At 40.5% G+C, this 13,617-nt stretch overlaps 2 protein-coding genes across 3 annotated transcripts; both read right to left on the reverse strand.

Annotated features, from left to right (window-relative positions):
- Positions 1–1,063: 1,063 nt before the first annotated feature.
- LOC106964230 (cohesin subunit SA-2-like) lies at positions 1,064–9,192 on the reverse strand (the record flags this gene model as incomplete). The annotated part of the gene is made up of 23 exons (XM_015059617.1): positions 9,019–9,192; positions 8,608–8,708; positions 8,380–8,467; positions 7,807–7,971; positions 7,212–7,308; positions 7,020–7,096; positions 6,857–6,928; positions 6,389–6,593; positions 5,922–6,070; positions 5,757–5,830; positions 5,519–5,642; positions 5,336–5,434; positions 4,269–4,348; positions 4,084–4,191; positions 3,882–4,002; positions 3,666–3,771; positions 3,421–3,524; positions 3,247–3,339; positions 3,043–3,129; positions 2,420–2,620; positions 1,417–1,493; positions 1,227–1,314; positions 1,064–1,144 (listed from the first exon to the last, which is right to left on the reverse strand). Coding segments are annotated over exons 2-23 (2,346 nt in total), but the record flags the coding sequence as incomplete, so codon positions are not given.
- Positions 9,193–9,980: 788 nt separating this feature from the next.
- Positions 9,981–13,308, reverse strand: LOC106964233 (uncharacterized). Of its 2 annotated transcripts, none has more exons than XM_015059627.1 (8): positions 12,826–13,308; positions 12,399–12,517; positions 11,817–11,877; positions 11,665–11,732; positions 11,483–11,585; positions 10,703–10,821; positions 10,445–10,590; positions 9,981–10,364 (listed from the first exon to the last, which is right to left on the reverse strand). In XM_015059627.1, the coding sequence occupies exons 1-8, from the start codon at positions 12,884–12,886 to the stop codon at positions 10,256–10,258; spliced, it is 786 nt and encodes a 261-aa protein (XP_014915113.1). In that variant the 5' UTR covers positions 12,887–13,308; the 3' UTR covers positions 9,981–10,255. The 2 variants fall into 2 exon arrangements, with proteins under 2 accessions (XP_014915113.1, XP_014915114.1); XM_015059628.1 differs by lacking the exon at positions 12,826–13,308 and adding an exon at positions 12,619–12,819.
- Between the last annotated feature and the right edge of the window lie 309 nt (positions 13,309–13,617).

Here is a 13,617-nt window from a genome sequence, read left to right on the forward strand (position 1 = left end):
ATTTAAACTGGTTGATTTCCAAACTTCATCCTCAAATGAAAGCAATTTAGTGAGAATCAAGCCTGCATTGACCTGACAAACAGCGGACTACTGTAACCGTTCACAGCAAGTCGCATGGAAACAAACACTGAACTATTTGGCTGTTATGACATGGAGTTTATACGGAGGAGTGAACCTGAAGTTTTCACACATGAGAACACTTTATCGGCTGTCAAGCACGGTGGCGGCGGCATCGTGATAATCCTACGACTGTTTTTAACATGTCGGTGTTTGACCAGCCCCTTGGGGACAAATAAAGGTTTTACTGAATAGAATTGAATTGTGCATTCTAAAAGCTGATGGAATACTTAAGAAGGAGGAATACCTCCAGATTTTTTTTTTTTTTATCGCAAATTGACAGCTAGATGGTTGAAAGCTGGAGAAAGTTGGATGTTCCCACAGCACGATGATCCCAAACGCACATCTAAACCGGTTTTGGAGTAAACGAAGCTGGCTAACATTAACGCCCAATCTATTGGAATTTGAGGAACCGAATCGTGAAAACGAACCAGTTCAAATGAACTCTACCGCTTCTGTCAAGAACAGCAGTCAAATATCCAGTTAGAATCGTGCCGGAAATGTGTTGCTGTAGTTTGGCATCACCAGTGAAAATCAATGGGGATCGATTTTCCCATTAAACTGAATCCTTATGTGAAGTTTTCATTATATGTGACCTAAAAATATCGTCAATAAATCTAATTTTAATACCTAAAATGCGTTGAAATGACGCATCATCATCATCCATCCAGACAACACTTCAAATACATGATAAAAAAAAAAATCTAAATTAACATGGAATCCATGCCCATGATGTGTGCATTTAAACTTTACAATTAAAATAAAGAATATAGAGTAATCAGAGCCAAATAAACAGTACAGTATTTTTCTTGATGTACATTTTAACTGGAGAAAGAAAGTTCCCTACTCATAACAAGTCTTCACATACAAAGAAGTTCAAGTACACTGCTACAGTGAAAGCAGGATTCAGATTGATCATGGATATCATGGTGCAGATGTAACTCACCCTGCATGTTAGAGTTTGGCTGCTCGTACTGAGGGACCACAGCATGGCAAACGACATGCACTGCAGTGCCTCCTCCAGCACCTGCGGAAACAACACCTGATCAGAGCAAAACGCTGAGAACAAAAACCATCAAAAAGTGTCTACGGTGACTTAATGACGGTACCTCTGGCGGTGGTCCTCCCAGGCTGCCGTCCTCCGTCAGGAGAGGAGACAGCAGCTCAAACACGCTCCATCGACTGAGGTCATGACAGCTAAAACAGCGCAGACAGAGACAGGTTGGACCAGGATCGATTTAGAAGCAGCTTACACTAAACTGTTGAGTTCGCTGCGCGTCCTCGTCGGTCAAATCTCACTTGTGGAAAGCTCTGAGTTTCTTCAGTGTCGCTACAATTTGACTCGTCTCGTCTTCCTCAGCAGAAAAACAGCCGCGCTGCAAGAGAGCGGATAAACAGAAAAACTACAGAGTTAGGTAGGATTCACTGTTTATTTCACAGAAAATAAATCAATTCTACGCTTGTGAACAAAACGTAAGACTTCTCTAATTAAATTATTGGAAAAAATTGAGGCCTGTCAGTTACACAGATCTTCTATTTTCTAAAACCAAGTGATTTTTGGAAGTGTGAATAGTTCCTGAACAACATTCCACTAAAAAAATCTGTATTTTTTATTCAAGGCTCTTTTTTTTCAATATAACTAGATCAGCTCTAGTTAGAAATCCATAACATTTAGACTTTCCAAATGTTTATTTTACATTTTAAAATGTATGTAACTTTAGTATAAGATTTAATCTGTTTTGATAAAAAACAAGAAGGGTTTCAATGCATAAAACAAATACATGTGTAATTGATATCCTTGATCTAAGAAAGTTCAGAGTCCAAAACAGCTGTTAATTTAAAAATATATATATATAAATTAACTAATTGAAATTTGTGTGCATTTATCTGTGATTCAAAATACAGACGGATAAATCAAACTGGACAAAGACTCAAGTTGTGATGTGGTGAATTAAAGATAAATGACAACTTAAATGCGAGTTCAAGCAAAAAAATATATATATTTTTTTCAGGAATTCAGATTTTTATCTGAAGCCTGGAACCGCAAACATTTTCCCATAACACATTTTCATCCCCCCCCCATACTTATCAAGCCCTGGAAAATCATAAAGCCCAACTTGTTCCAGACTTTTAAATATTGCATAGGAACCCTGAGCGCACATGTTGGCCACTGCTTGCTTATCTCTTCAGAATCTAAAATTGACAAAAGTATGGAACTAAAAACAGATGACGGCTCGTCTGAGCACAACAATTTTCCAAAAAATATATATTTGGCTGCACAAAGGGGAACCGAGACGCCTACCCTGAGCGACTCCCCAATTGTCTCTGTCAGTCGGTCCACCCAGCGCTGGACCAGAGAGTCCCGTGAGGCTCCGGCCGCCACGGCCCAGGCTGCGCCATCGCCACACAGACTGAGGTATGTTCGAGCGGCTGCTTCCAGAACCGCAGGGCCCGAGTGAAGGTCCAAAACAGCTGCCATCTCTGTCATCAGGCTTGAAACTGACTGCACAAATGGCATCATACAAAATGGTTATGAACTATTTTTGTTCGGTTATGCCATCAACTAAAGACACGAAAACAAAAAACCCCAGAAATGATATTTGATTAGTTGTCTTCCTAAAGCTCCTATTGCCTAACTTTTCCATGTAATTTTACAAAAAAAACAACAACAAAAAAAAATCTATCAGTACTGAAAGTCAACACACAAAAACACTGAAGAACTCTGCAGAGGACTGACGAGACGAACGAAATCAGATGTTGTTTAAAAGGTAAACTAGAAACACTTTTTTTCCCCCCGCATTTTAAAAATAATAGTTTTTTTAATTTTTATTTTTTAAACTCACTTATCACGAACTGTTTTATACCCAAACACACTGCAGATTAAAATATTTTATTATACAATATTGATCTGGCAACGATGCAGACCTGTGTGTTTTTAGCCTCTTGACTGTCTGGGTGGAAGTACTGAGGAATCCGCATCAGGGAAGCAACAGTGTCGCCACTACATGAAAACTGCAGAAACACAATAAAATAATTCACATTATTATTATTTTATTTTATTTTTATTTTTTTTTACCACATGGAGTGAACTGAGCTTATTGCATGGACTGCTGCATGTGGTGTAAATACCTTGGAGAGTAACTTGGGAAGCACAGAAAACAGATGTTCAGTGAGCTTTAGACAGTCGTCAGCTTGAATTTTCTTTTCTCTATTGCTCATGATCTGTTAGTGAACAAAGCTCAAATTTAAAGCCGCAATGTTTGACCAGATTAAAAGAGAGATATCATCCAGCCTTCTTTTTACCTTCTTGGCCCCGCTCCTCCCTACCAGAGCTGGCCCCTCTGTGGCCTGACGTACCGACGCAACCAGGATCTCCACAATCACCGCTTGTTCTGCCGGAGTAAAACCTACAACACAAAAACACCCACGGTTTGAGTAACACCTGTACAGTATATTAGTAAGATATTGTAAAATCCTATGAAATTCTGTAACTACTGACAGATTTGAAGAGTTTTCTTGCCCCCTAACTCACACACATGCTTTCCTACCTGAGCTGTTCTGCAGCAGTGCAGCTGTGAGTGTGGGCCAGTCTTTCAGCAGAGACCCACCACAGTCCCAAAGGCTGTCCACCAGGTAAACGACATGCTTGTGAAGCTGAAGGTTTACGTGATAAAAAAAATAACATAAAAAATCATCCATTAAATATGAAATGCAACAAGCATTTTTTTTTATAAACTAAAAAAAATGTAAAAACAACCTGTCACCTCAGACTCCTGATAAAACCGCAGTAAAGCTTTAAGTCGGTCAAACATCTGTCGTCTTCGCTCGTCCTCTTCGCTCCTTTCACCCTGATCATCAGAGGTAGGAGCTGCAGCACTGAGAATCCTGAAACAGACCAATGGCGCCTCTTGATTTTGTCAAAACAAGTAATTAGTACGTTTAGCCAAGCGACGGAGGCGTTTTTACCTTGAGTAGAGCAGCTCCCCTGCGGTGGCTGAGAGGGGCCGATGAGAGGAGTAAACGACCTGAAGGAGCTGCTTGTAGTCCTCAGACGTCAGCACGTCGTCTGTGGCTCTGGAGAGAGAAGGATTATGAGAAGGGAGGAGAAAAAAGCAAAAAGCACAAAAAGAAAATAGAAATCAATAACTTACCTGGAGATTAGCACCAATAGTTTCATGGTCTGCACTGCCACCTCATTGTCCTTATCTAGCACCATGGAGATCAGTCGATTCTGCCACGCAATGGGACGGAGAATGAGCAATGACGATAAAGGACGCTTGGACCTCAAGGAGTTATATGGACATTTTAACTGAAAGCTTTGATCAAATATTTTCATAGTTCTTATTTTAATATATCCCGGGATTTATTTTTAAATAAGTACTAATATTAAATATATCCCTTTCAAAAGTATTGACCTCTTAAACTTTTTGTTGTTTTACAACAACAAACTCTAGAATGTTTTGATTGGTATTTTATGTGACAGTTCAACACAAAGGAGTGCAAAATTGTAATTTGAAAGATAAAGGACCACTGGTTTTCTATTTTTTTTTTTTTACTATATGTTTATTTCTTACAAAATTAAAAAGAGTGAAAAGTGTGGCAAGTATTTGTTCCTAGACCCCTGAGTAAGCATAAATGCCTAGTAGGTGTCTTCCAACAACCAGCTTTCTTCCTTTAGTTCCACCATTTATGCCAGATTTACTGAGTCTATAACTGATAGTTTGTGTTGATAGAGCCACCTGAGCTGTCAATCGCTGCAACTCCTCCAAAGTAACCATTGGCCTGTTGGCTACTTCTCATTCTGGTCGATAACAAAGATCTACTCTATTCTACAATCTGATTAATCTTCTCTAATATGCCTCATACCTCCGTACTGTATTTATACTGAGATTAAACTGCACACAGATTGACTCTACCCACCAATTAGCACAACTGATTGCACTCCATTTTATTTAAGGGGAATCAGATTAAAGGCACCTCACTTTTTTTATTTTTAACTCATACAAAGCTTTCAAAGTCATATTTTTCTTCCAATTCCACAGTTTTGTGCAACTTTCTGTTGGGCTGTCGCAGAAAAAATACACTAAAGTTTGCAGTTGTGACGCAATAAAATACAAATAAGTTCTAGGGGTGTGAATATTTTTGCATTGTGGGCCAGATATAGGTATTCGTAAGACATAGTGTGCAGCTGAAGGCTTTAAACAGGGAGTTCGTTTACCTTGAAGCGACTGATGAACAGATCCAGTTTAGGGAGCAGGACAGGATCACCGAACAGACCCTGCAGAGCTAACACACACTTCAGACGCACATCCGGTACCTGAAATGTGACGTATAAAGATTTCAGCTTGTTTTCAGGATCTGAAAAGCTGCTTGAATCACCTGTAATTAGGCAGCCGCTGACCTTATCGTGCATCATCCAGCCCATGTATTTGAGGTAACTATCGTTGAGGAATGACGAACTGTACAGCTTCATCCACAAGCCCAACTCCTCCATGCAGACTGAGCGAATTTCTGGAAGCATATCCCTGCTCAAACATACACAACATATGCGGAGTGTTACCTGTCGACATGAAAACACTACAAACGTTTTTAAACAAATAAAATAAAGTGAAAGCGGCAATGTAAGAAGTGTTGTGTACCGATATCTTTTAAGAAAAACCCCTTTGAAGATGACGTCCATCATGCTCTCGACCTCCGCCCTCTTTTCCTGCAACTTTTAGAGACGTCAGAAGGCGTTAAAATTCTATTCAGTCACACAAAGCAAGCATTCAGTCCCCCAAGCATCTTCAATCCACAGATCTCACCTCCGAGATCTTCTTCTGCATCCTCTCCAGTTGCTGGGTCTTTTGTCTCACCGTCTTCGTCCTCTGCACGTTGTACAGCTTCTGACTGTTTTCGATCCCGACGCTCAGGCTCAGAGCCACGCTCAGCAGAGAGCTCAGCAACTTCACCGCTTGACACACACACGCACGTTCAGATCAAAGAGTCCACGTTAAATCATTTAATGATTACCGCATTTGTGTGTGGAAAGCCAGACGGACCAAAACCACCTGATGTGTGTGTTTTTGAGGCTTTGTTCACGTTATTTGCAGAGTTTTCATGTTGCTTATCAAGTATGTGTTAGAGTCAACTTTTAAATAACATTTTAACAAAACATCTGACACAAGCACATAGAAGAAATTAATAATAATAATTTGAAAAAAAAAATTTAATCATGTTTTTGGCCCTGCTGGACTTCCATATTTGCATCCGCGTGCGTCTCATCTCTTACCCGCGAGTGTGCACGTGTGTCTGAACGCCCTTACGTATGAGTTGGACAGCTCAGTGAGCAGCGAGATGAGGCTGTTCATCAGGTAGCTGTCAAAAAGGACGCTGTGCTGACACTGAGCCACCAGCACCGACACAAAGTCGCAGAACTCCGAGTGAAACCAGCGACCGGACGGCCCGGACTGCACGAGTGGATACTCTGCACTGTCCTACAGTTTAGAAGGAAACAGGAAGAGGATTCCATCTCAGAGCAGCAGAGATTTGAGCGTGACAAAATGACAAATAGCATCATTATATCGTAGAAGAGTATTGCAAAGTGGCGAGATTGTTGTGGTACGTTTACGTTCCACATAACTGCTAGGAAAAGATGTTTAGCACAGCAACTCAGACGTGTATTAAAAAATACAATCATCTGAAATCATCAAGATTACAGACACAACAAATCTGCTACAGAAAGAAAGCATGTACTGACTGCATCCATGGGCCAGGTGACGGTCAGAATCCACGGAAAAGCAAGGAATCGCTTATACTGCAGACCAACAGCCTGAAACGCACAGACGTCCACATCTGTTTGAGTCAGCCTCTCTTTATAATCACACAGGGGAGAGGACAGGACAAAATGTAGAGGTGTTTACCTCATCCAGCTCCTCGACCATTTTGCTCTTCACGTGCTTGTCCTCTTTACTCTGGCACATCTCTGCCGTGACCGCGCCTGCAGAGGATGCGAAAACCGAAGGACGCACACATGAAACCGGTTCTGTGTGTCTGGCGTGTTTCTGGCTGCTGGAAGGAGATTGAAATTGTGCATTTGTGTACGAATCGCTTGCCTTTGCAGCCACAGCACTGGATAAAGAAGCTGATGAGGTCGAGTAGAGAGGCGTCTCTGTCCGTCACGTATGCCTCAATCCAATCATCGATCACTGCCTGTCCAGGCACCAGATAATAATCAGAGAATTCATTTATGCTAGGACATATTCTTACTTAACTCTTGGTTTAATAGGAAGAGCCTCAGTTTTCCTTTTATCTGTTATCACCACTTTATTTTCACCTTTACTGAGGTGAAGACATATTTGCCCTCTTACAGACATCGTTTGATTGTGCTTTGTTGTCGTGCTTCAAATCATGAAACTCATTTTAATATCAAACCAAGAATTGTCCTGAGTTAAAAAACAAAAAGAAGTATTTTTTAAAATATTATTTCAAAATGAAACAGAACTCCCCCCCTGTAGTCGGCATGCCTAAAAGCATTTCAAAGTCTGTGGGACTCCATCCAACAAGAAAATATGGCATCCACTGAAAAGGAGACACCCGCCTTTTTCAAACAAAGGCCTGCATCACATCCTAAAACAGCATCTTACCTAACTGAAAATCTCTACTGAAGCAGATGTCTACCAGCAATGTATGCTGGGTAAGCAATCTTACCTGTATGGCGCTCTTGCCCATGGTGATCACCTCAAACAGGGTGACTGCCTCCACTTGCTTCTCTTTGGCGCGTTTGCCCCGTGCCCTTCGAACGCTGCTGCCGCTGGCTCTGGCTCTTTTGCTCTTGACATTTTCCGAGACGCTGCACGCTCTTCTTCTTCGTCTCTACATAATTACATTTTCATTTTATCAGTAATGACACTGACATTTCAAATTTAAAACTCATGACAGTCTAAAAAAAAAAATCAACTATGGCGTAAAAAATATTCACAGATATTTTCTAAACTGGATCACTAAACTTCTAAAAGGTTTATAGTCCATTGTATAATCAAGTTATCCATCACACTATTTATTTGGAAACATTTTTTTTAAATGTACTGGAAATATCACAGAAATTTCCTCATATATGTGGTTGTAATTACACAATGTGAAAAGGTTCAATTGAAATCAATAATTTTGCAAGCCAGTGTTCATCTATAAAAGCATCCCCACACTATTACTTTAGTTAATGAGTCCTGTCACTCTATTCTTGCTTTGCATTTGCATTTCTGCAGGAAAACAGAAGAAACCCACCACACTCTTCTGTCGGTTCTCGTTCCCTGACTCATCCTCAGAGGGACTGATAGCTCCAGAGGAGGTCGCCTCAGCCTGAGAGTTTGCACTGGAAAACCAAACAAAACAAACAAACAAAAAAACACACACACACAAAAAAAACATAATCATATTTGATTACATAAATCTAGAAGGAAATTTAAAACTACATCAAAATAGCGTCATCCAGTTTTGGTGACCAATAGTTACTTTTTCTCTGAAGACCTGGATGCGGCTGCAGCAGAAGGTTCTGGTATCATCTCCTCCTTATATCTTCACACCGGACTCACCATGATGTAATGAGAGGGATGCTTGTGCAGACAACAACAACGTGCGTTCGTAAACAATAACAAAAGCTCGCAACTTCGCTTCTTTCTGTAGGAGCAGCTGTTAGTCTCAATTAGTCAAAAAATAAAATAAAATAAAAAATCAGAGTTTAGCAGATGTAAGGTGGTTAAACTGTACAATTTATATTAAGTGTGCGTTAAAAAAAAAAACTAATTACCATCCGTGAAATTTTAAAGAAATACCAATAGCTTCTTTAATCCGATAAAACAGCTACAGCACATGACAATAAGTAGACAATAACCTGTAGGTGACTGTTACACTGTCCAAACTTACCTTCATTGCACAGGTACGTGACTTTGTGATGCTGATAGATGTTTCGGTTTTAATCCGCGGCATGTCAGAGTCAAATAATTTAAAGGGTTTCCTCTCATTTCCTCCGTCGTCGAACAGAGCTCTCACAGTCAAGCTATCGGACAGCCTAACTCGAGCTGATTGGCTACAAACTGAAATGCTGACACCTGATAGGCTGCTCTGAAACATCAGCGTCTGTTACGTCCCTCCCGTTGCGGCTGTGGTGGCAGACGCGCGCGCCCGTCCGGGTTGGTTTTCTGCTGTCACAGCTGAGGCACATCTGGGCTACAACATACGTCATCGGCCTTCAGTAACATGTCAGGTTTACATAAATAAAAGTTAATAGCGCTACTGTTTCTGCTAATACTTTACAGAGTTTTTCGTAGCAGGATTCAAACACTGCCTGGTGTGTTTTTTAATTAAGAACTCTCGACAGGACAATTCAGACGGGAGCTGTGATGGTATTTCCTGGTTTTACATCATTTAAACAGCAGGGGGAGCGATTTACCCATCTTTGGTAGAGTGGCGGTCAGAAGTTCAGAAACAGATTATAGAATGGCGTCTTTTATTTCATCGATTCATTTTTTAAGTAAAATTCAAGTATTATATAGATTTATTACTCCAAGTTATATATCTAAATCGTTCATTTATAAAAAATAAACAAATATAGTCCATTTTGATGGCTTAAAGCTAATGAAAACTCAACATTTGGCCATTAAATAAAGCAGATTAAAAAAAAAAAACTAAAAGAAATGATGTATGTTCATGCAAATACGTTAAGTGTTTTGTTTATCTCTTTAATTATGTGTTGATATCCAAAAAGACGCGTGAAAACAATTAGAGCAGTTTTGTCCGAAAGAGTGGATCATAATTCAAACTATTACGAAATTAGCTAGAGGGCAGCTTGTGGAAGGATACCCAAAACATTTGACCCAAGTCGTAGATTCATTTTAATTAATTTTATTCTTCCATGGTATTTAAAAAAAAAAATTAAGTTGGTAATTACAGTAGTGCAAGGGTGGCTTCATCAAGCTTGTCATTCAGTCCCCAACACGAGAACGACAAAATAACAAAAAATCTCCAAGTAAGCTAGGCTGTCCAGTTGTTGAGTTGAATCAAACGGAATAGCACCTTTTTTAAAAGTCAGTCGTGGTTCGGTTCAGTTAGTAGCCGGATCCTTACTGGAGTTACCGGGATGCTTGCGGGGGTGACTCTGCTTCTAGGACAAGAACTGAGACACAAAGGTGAAGGCCTGATGAAGGTCCTCTGTCAGCTCCTCTGGCAGCGACAGAACCAGCGACGTCAGGCCTTTCGTTATTTCCAATATCCTACAAGAGGGAACAGAGTATGGCCTCTTAATCAGATTGTCCGCGGATTAATCATAGTCTTCTCGAAGGCTGGAACTCACCAGCTGATGTAATGAGCTGTCAGCTGAGGCTCATGCCTGCAGCCTTCCTCCGCCACCAGAGACTGCTTCATCTGTTTGAAGTTGGTCTCAATGTCCTTCTTTATTTCTGAAAAGACCTGGATTCCCTTGAAAGAGCTGATGACTTGCTTCAGAAGTAAAGAAAAAGAGAGAGACACGTTAAGGAAACAGGCAGAACGGTTTGGAAGACTGGAGAGGAATCAATTCAAAGAAAGCAGAAGACAGATTCACCCCACTTACATATATAACTGAGAGCTGGTGGGCTATGTATTTATGACTACCCAGGTGCCTGATGTCCTCCTCCAGCTGCTGACTCAGCACCAGCAGCTGGTTCAGTTTGGCGACGTGAAAGAAGTATTCTGTAGCACGAACAGAAGCGGAGGTTGGTGCCGGCAGCAGAACGGCAACAGGAAACGCGGTATGAGCACAAATTGAACTTTTTTCCTTTTTTTTTTTTTTTCTACGCTGTAATCACAACTTTCAGTGTTTTATCAATGAGATTTTCTGTGACAAGCCAGCAAAAAGCAGCAGATAATTATGAGGACGATGGCAAATGATACATGACTTTTGCAAACAAAAAAAATTGGAAAAGAACGATGTGCATGTGTTTTTTAATACTCCTGAAATGTAAAATGGTCCCCAACCTGGATTGCAAAATTAAAGCTCAAGTTCAGTCAGGCTGGATGGAGAGGATATAGTCACCTTCCTAAAATGATGGCCCAAGTATTTATTTATTCTTTTTTTTTTTTTTTTTCTTTTTTTTACCAAAAGTGACTTTTTTTGCTTAAAACATCTTTTGGAAAGAAGGAGGTTGTTGAATCATTTTTGTGAACATAGAGGATGCTTCATGTGAACATCGAAGATGCTTCCTTAAAGCGATAGTCATTGTGGAAGTCATTTTATGTTACTGTACTCTTATAGAAAATATTAGGAAGATGAGACAATGAGGCCACCAGGGAGTGCAAAGACATAACTTAGTGCTCTGTTTTTGTTGGTTGGGAATGATTTAAATGTTCTTACCATCCATCAGTGGCCGGTCCAGCATATCAACAGGGCTGCCTTGAATAAGGAAGACCTCGACACGAGGAAACATGGCAGACAGACCCACCATGTCCAGGTAGTCCTGAGCAAACACGTGAGAATTGAATCCGTGCTAAGAAAAATCAAATATTTTATTAGGGTAACAACGTTAGGTGTGATACCTCTAGCTGTGGCATAGGCTTTGGTAGATGTTCAAGGCACTGCAGCATTTGGTCAAGAATCTCTGATCCTGGGAGGGTAGAGAAGAAACACATTAAATACAGAGAGTTTAGCGAAGCTAGAATGATCCCACGACGGTTTGTTGGCATCATACCTTGGGTCTGAAAGGTGTCCGACTCTTCAGGGCTGCAGCCTTGACCCAACTGCTCCTGGAACTGGACATTTGAAAACCAGAATTAAGCTTCACGTGTAAGAAAACCACACATAAAACCAATTTATTCTATATGAACTATGATGATACGATTACTCTAATTTTACAGATGAAGGTGTGAGATATTGCATGCCACATATGTACAGTTGACAGTATCAAAAGTCTTTACATTGTAAAAATATCTAAAAAAAAATAAATCAAAACAATAATAATGATTACAATTTAATGTAAAAACATTGACACAGATAAATACTTTAAAACCTGTTCTACCTTTGATGTGACATTTATATTTGGAGAACCTTTGCAAGACAAAGAAAGCGGCTCAACAAACTATTTCATGGTGTTCACACATGTATACCAAGCTTATTGTGACATTTTATTCTTTTCTTTAGTTTTTACAGATTTCCTTGCAATCAGTTTTACAGTTTGATCAAATTATTTATCATGCTGTCCCTTTTTTACTTCATAGAAGTCTGGCAGTTTAGTTTAAGTGTGTGTTTGTTTGTTTGTCAGAGGTCAGCCTACCTGTTGCATCTGCGCCCTGATGAGGAGGTCCAGTTGCCCACAGAGACACAGCATCTCCAGCCCCACCTGCTCAGGACTCAGTCGAACAGGCATCAGAGGTCGCCTCACCTGCAGCTCCACTGACCACACCAAACCAAACCACATCAGCACATTTTCTTATTTTACTTTTTTTTTAAAATTATTATTATTATTATTATTATTATTATTATTTTATTTTAACCATCTACTCCTTTGTAAAGCTTCACAGAGAGGTGTCACCAAAGCCTGGGACCATGCATCAACCCTCTATGGGGTGCTTGATGATGACAGGAGGGGAGTGGTCAGGTTTTTGGGGAAGCAGACAAAGCCTGTAGGACGAAGTTCTACCACACTCAATTATAATTCTTCCACATATTACACTGAGATCAGATATAAAGCAGAGTCTTACCTTTAAAATCTTCATGATAGACGGAGGGCTGACAGAGCGGCTCCGTTGTGCTGACTGCCATGTCTAACCGGGATGTGACGTGATGAGGCTCCTTATGTCGCCCTGCTGGTAAAAGCCATAAGAAGCGGCTTGTACGAGCAACAACGGGACAGCAGACGACTAACGTTTCTATTTAGTTTAACGCATTTTCCCGGCGGTATCCACAGCGAGTGGTGCGTTCGAGTGCCAAAGGCTCGGGCGGGTAAATGAACACCGGTTGTTCATTCAGAAAGTCGTCGTCTTCTTCTCCTCGCAGATGACGACTAAACGTCGCAGCGTGGCGAAACATCCTTTATTCCCGGTGTTTCCATGCGGTTTCGAATAGATTGAAGCAAAACAAAACAATGACGAAATGCGGACGCCTGCTGTCAGTGAATTCAGGGCCGGTTTCAGTGAACGCCAGCCCCACGCAGACTGGGGAGATGATGTCATGCTTTAAGGTTGGGGATCAGAGCATCGCAGTCAGGAAAGGAACCTTAAAGCTATCGCAGGTAAATAATAAATTCCAGTTTATTGTTTACCTCAATAAACTAGAATATTATTTAAAAAAAATGATGTGATTGAACTGCACAGTGATGTATATCACGTGTTTGTTCATTTTGATGACTGTGGCTGCAATAAATAAAAAGCCAATATTTAGCAAACGTTCTAAAATAGCTGCTGATGTGACAGTTGTCCAGATGACAGTCATTGGTTAAGTCACAAAAATGTTTTTGCTAAAGTTGGGTGTTGACGGAAGGTTTAGTGGAAGAA

The sequence above is a fragment of the Poecilia latipinna genome, unplaced genomic scaffold (assembly GCF_001443285.1).
Source record: "Poecilia latipinna isolate Pla-1442-1.1 unplaced genomic scaffold, P_latipinna-1.0 Scaffold1643, whole genome shotgun sequence".
Lineage (NCBI taxonomy): Eukaryota > Metazoa > Chordata > Actinopteri > Cyprinodontiformes > Poeciliidae > Poecilia > Poecilia latipinna.

What these genes read in the sequence shown, in the direction of transcription:
- LOC106964233 (XM_015059627.1), bottom strand. Translation starts at nt 12,886, where the DNA reads ATGGCAGTCAGCACAACGGAGCCGCTCTGTCAGCCCTCCGTCTATCAT. An exon ending in GGACACCTTTCAGACCCAAG is followed by an intron (nt 11,733 to 11,816) that starts GTATGATGCCAA and finishes CTACCCTCCCAG; the next exon opens with GATCAGAGATTCTTGACCAA. An exon ending in ACAGCTCATTACATCAGCTG is followed by an intron (nt 10,365 to 10,444) that starts GTGAGTTCCAGC and finishes TCCCTCTTGTAG; the next exon opens with GATATTGGAAATAACGAAAG.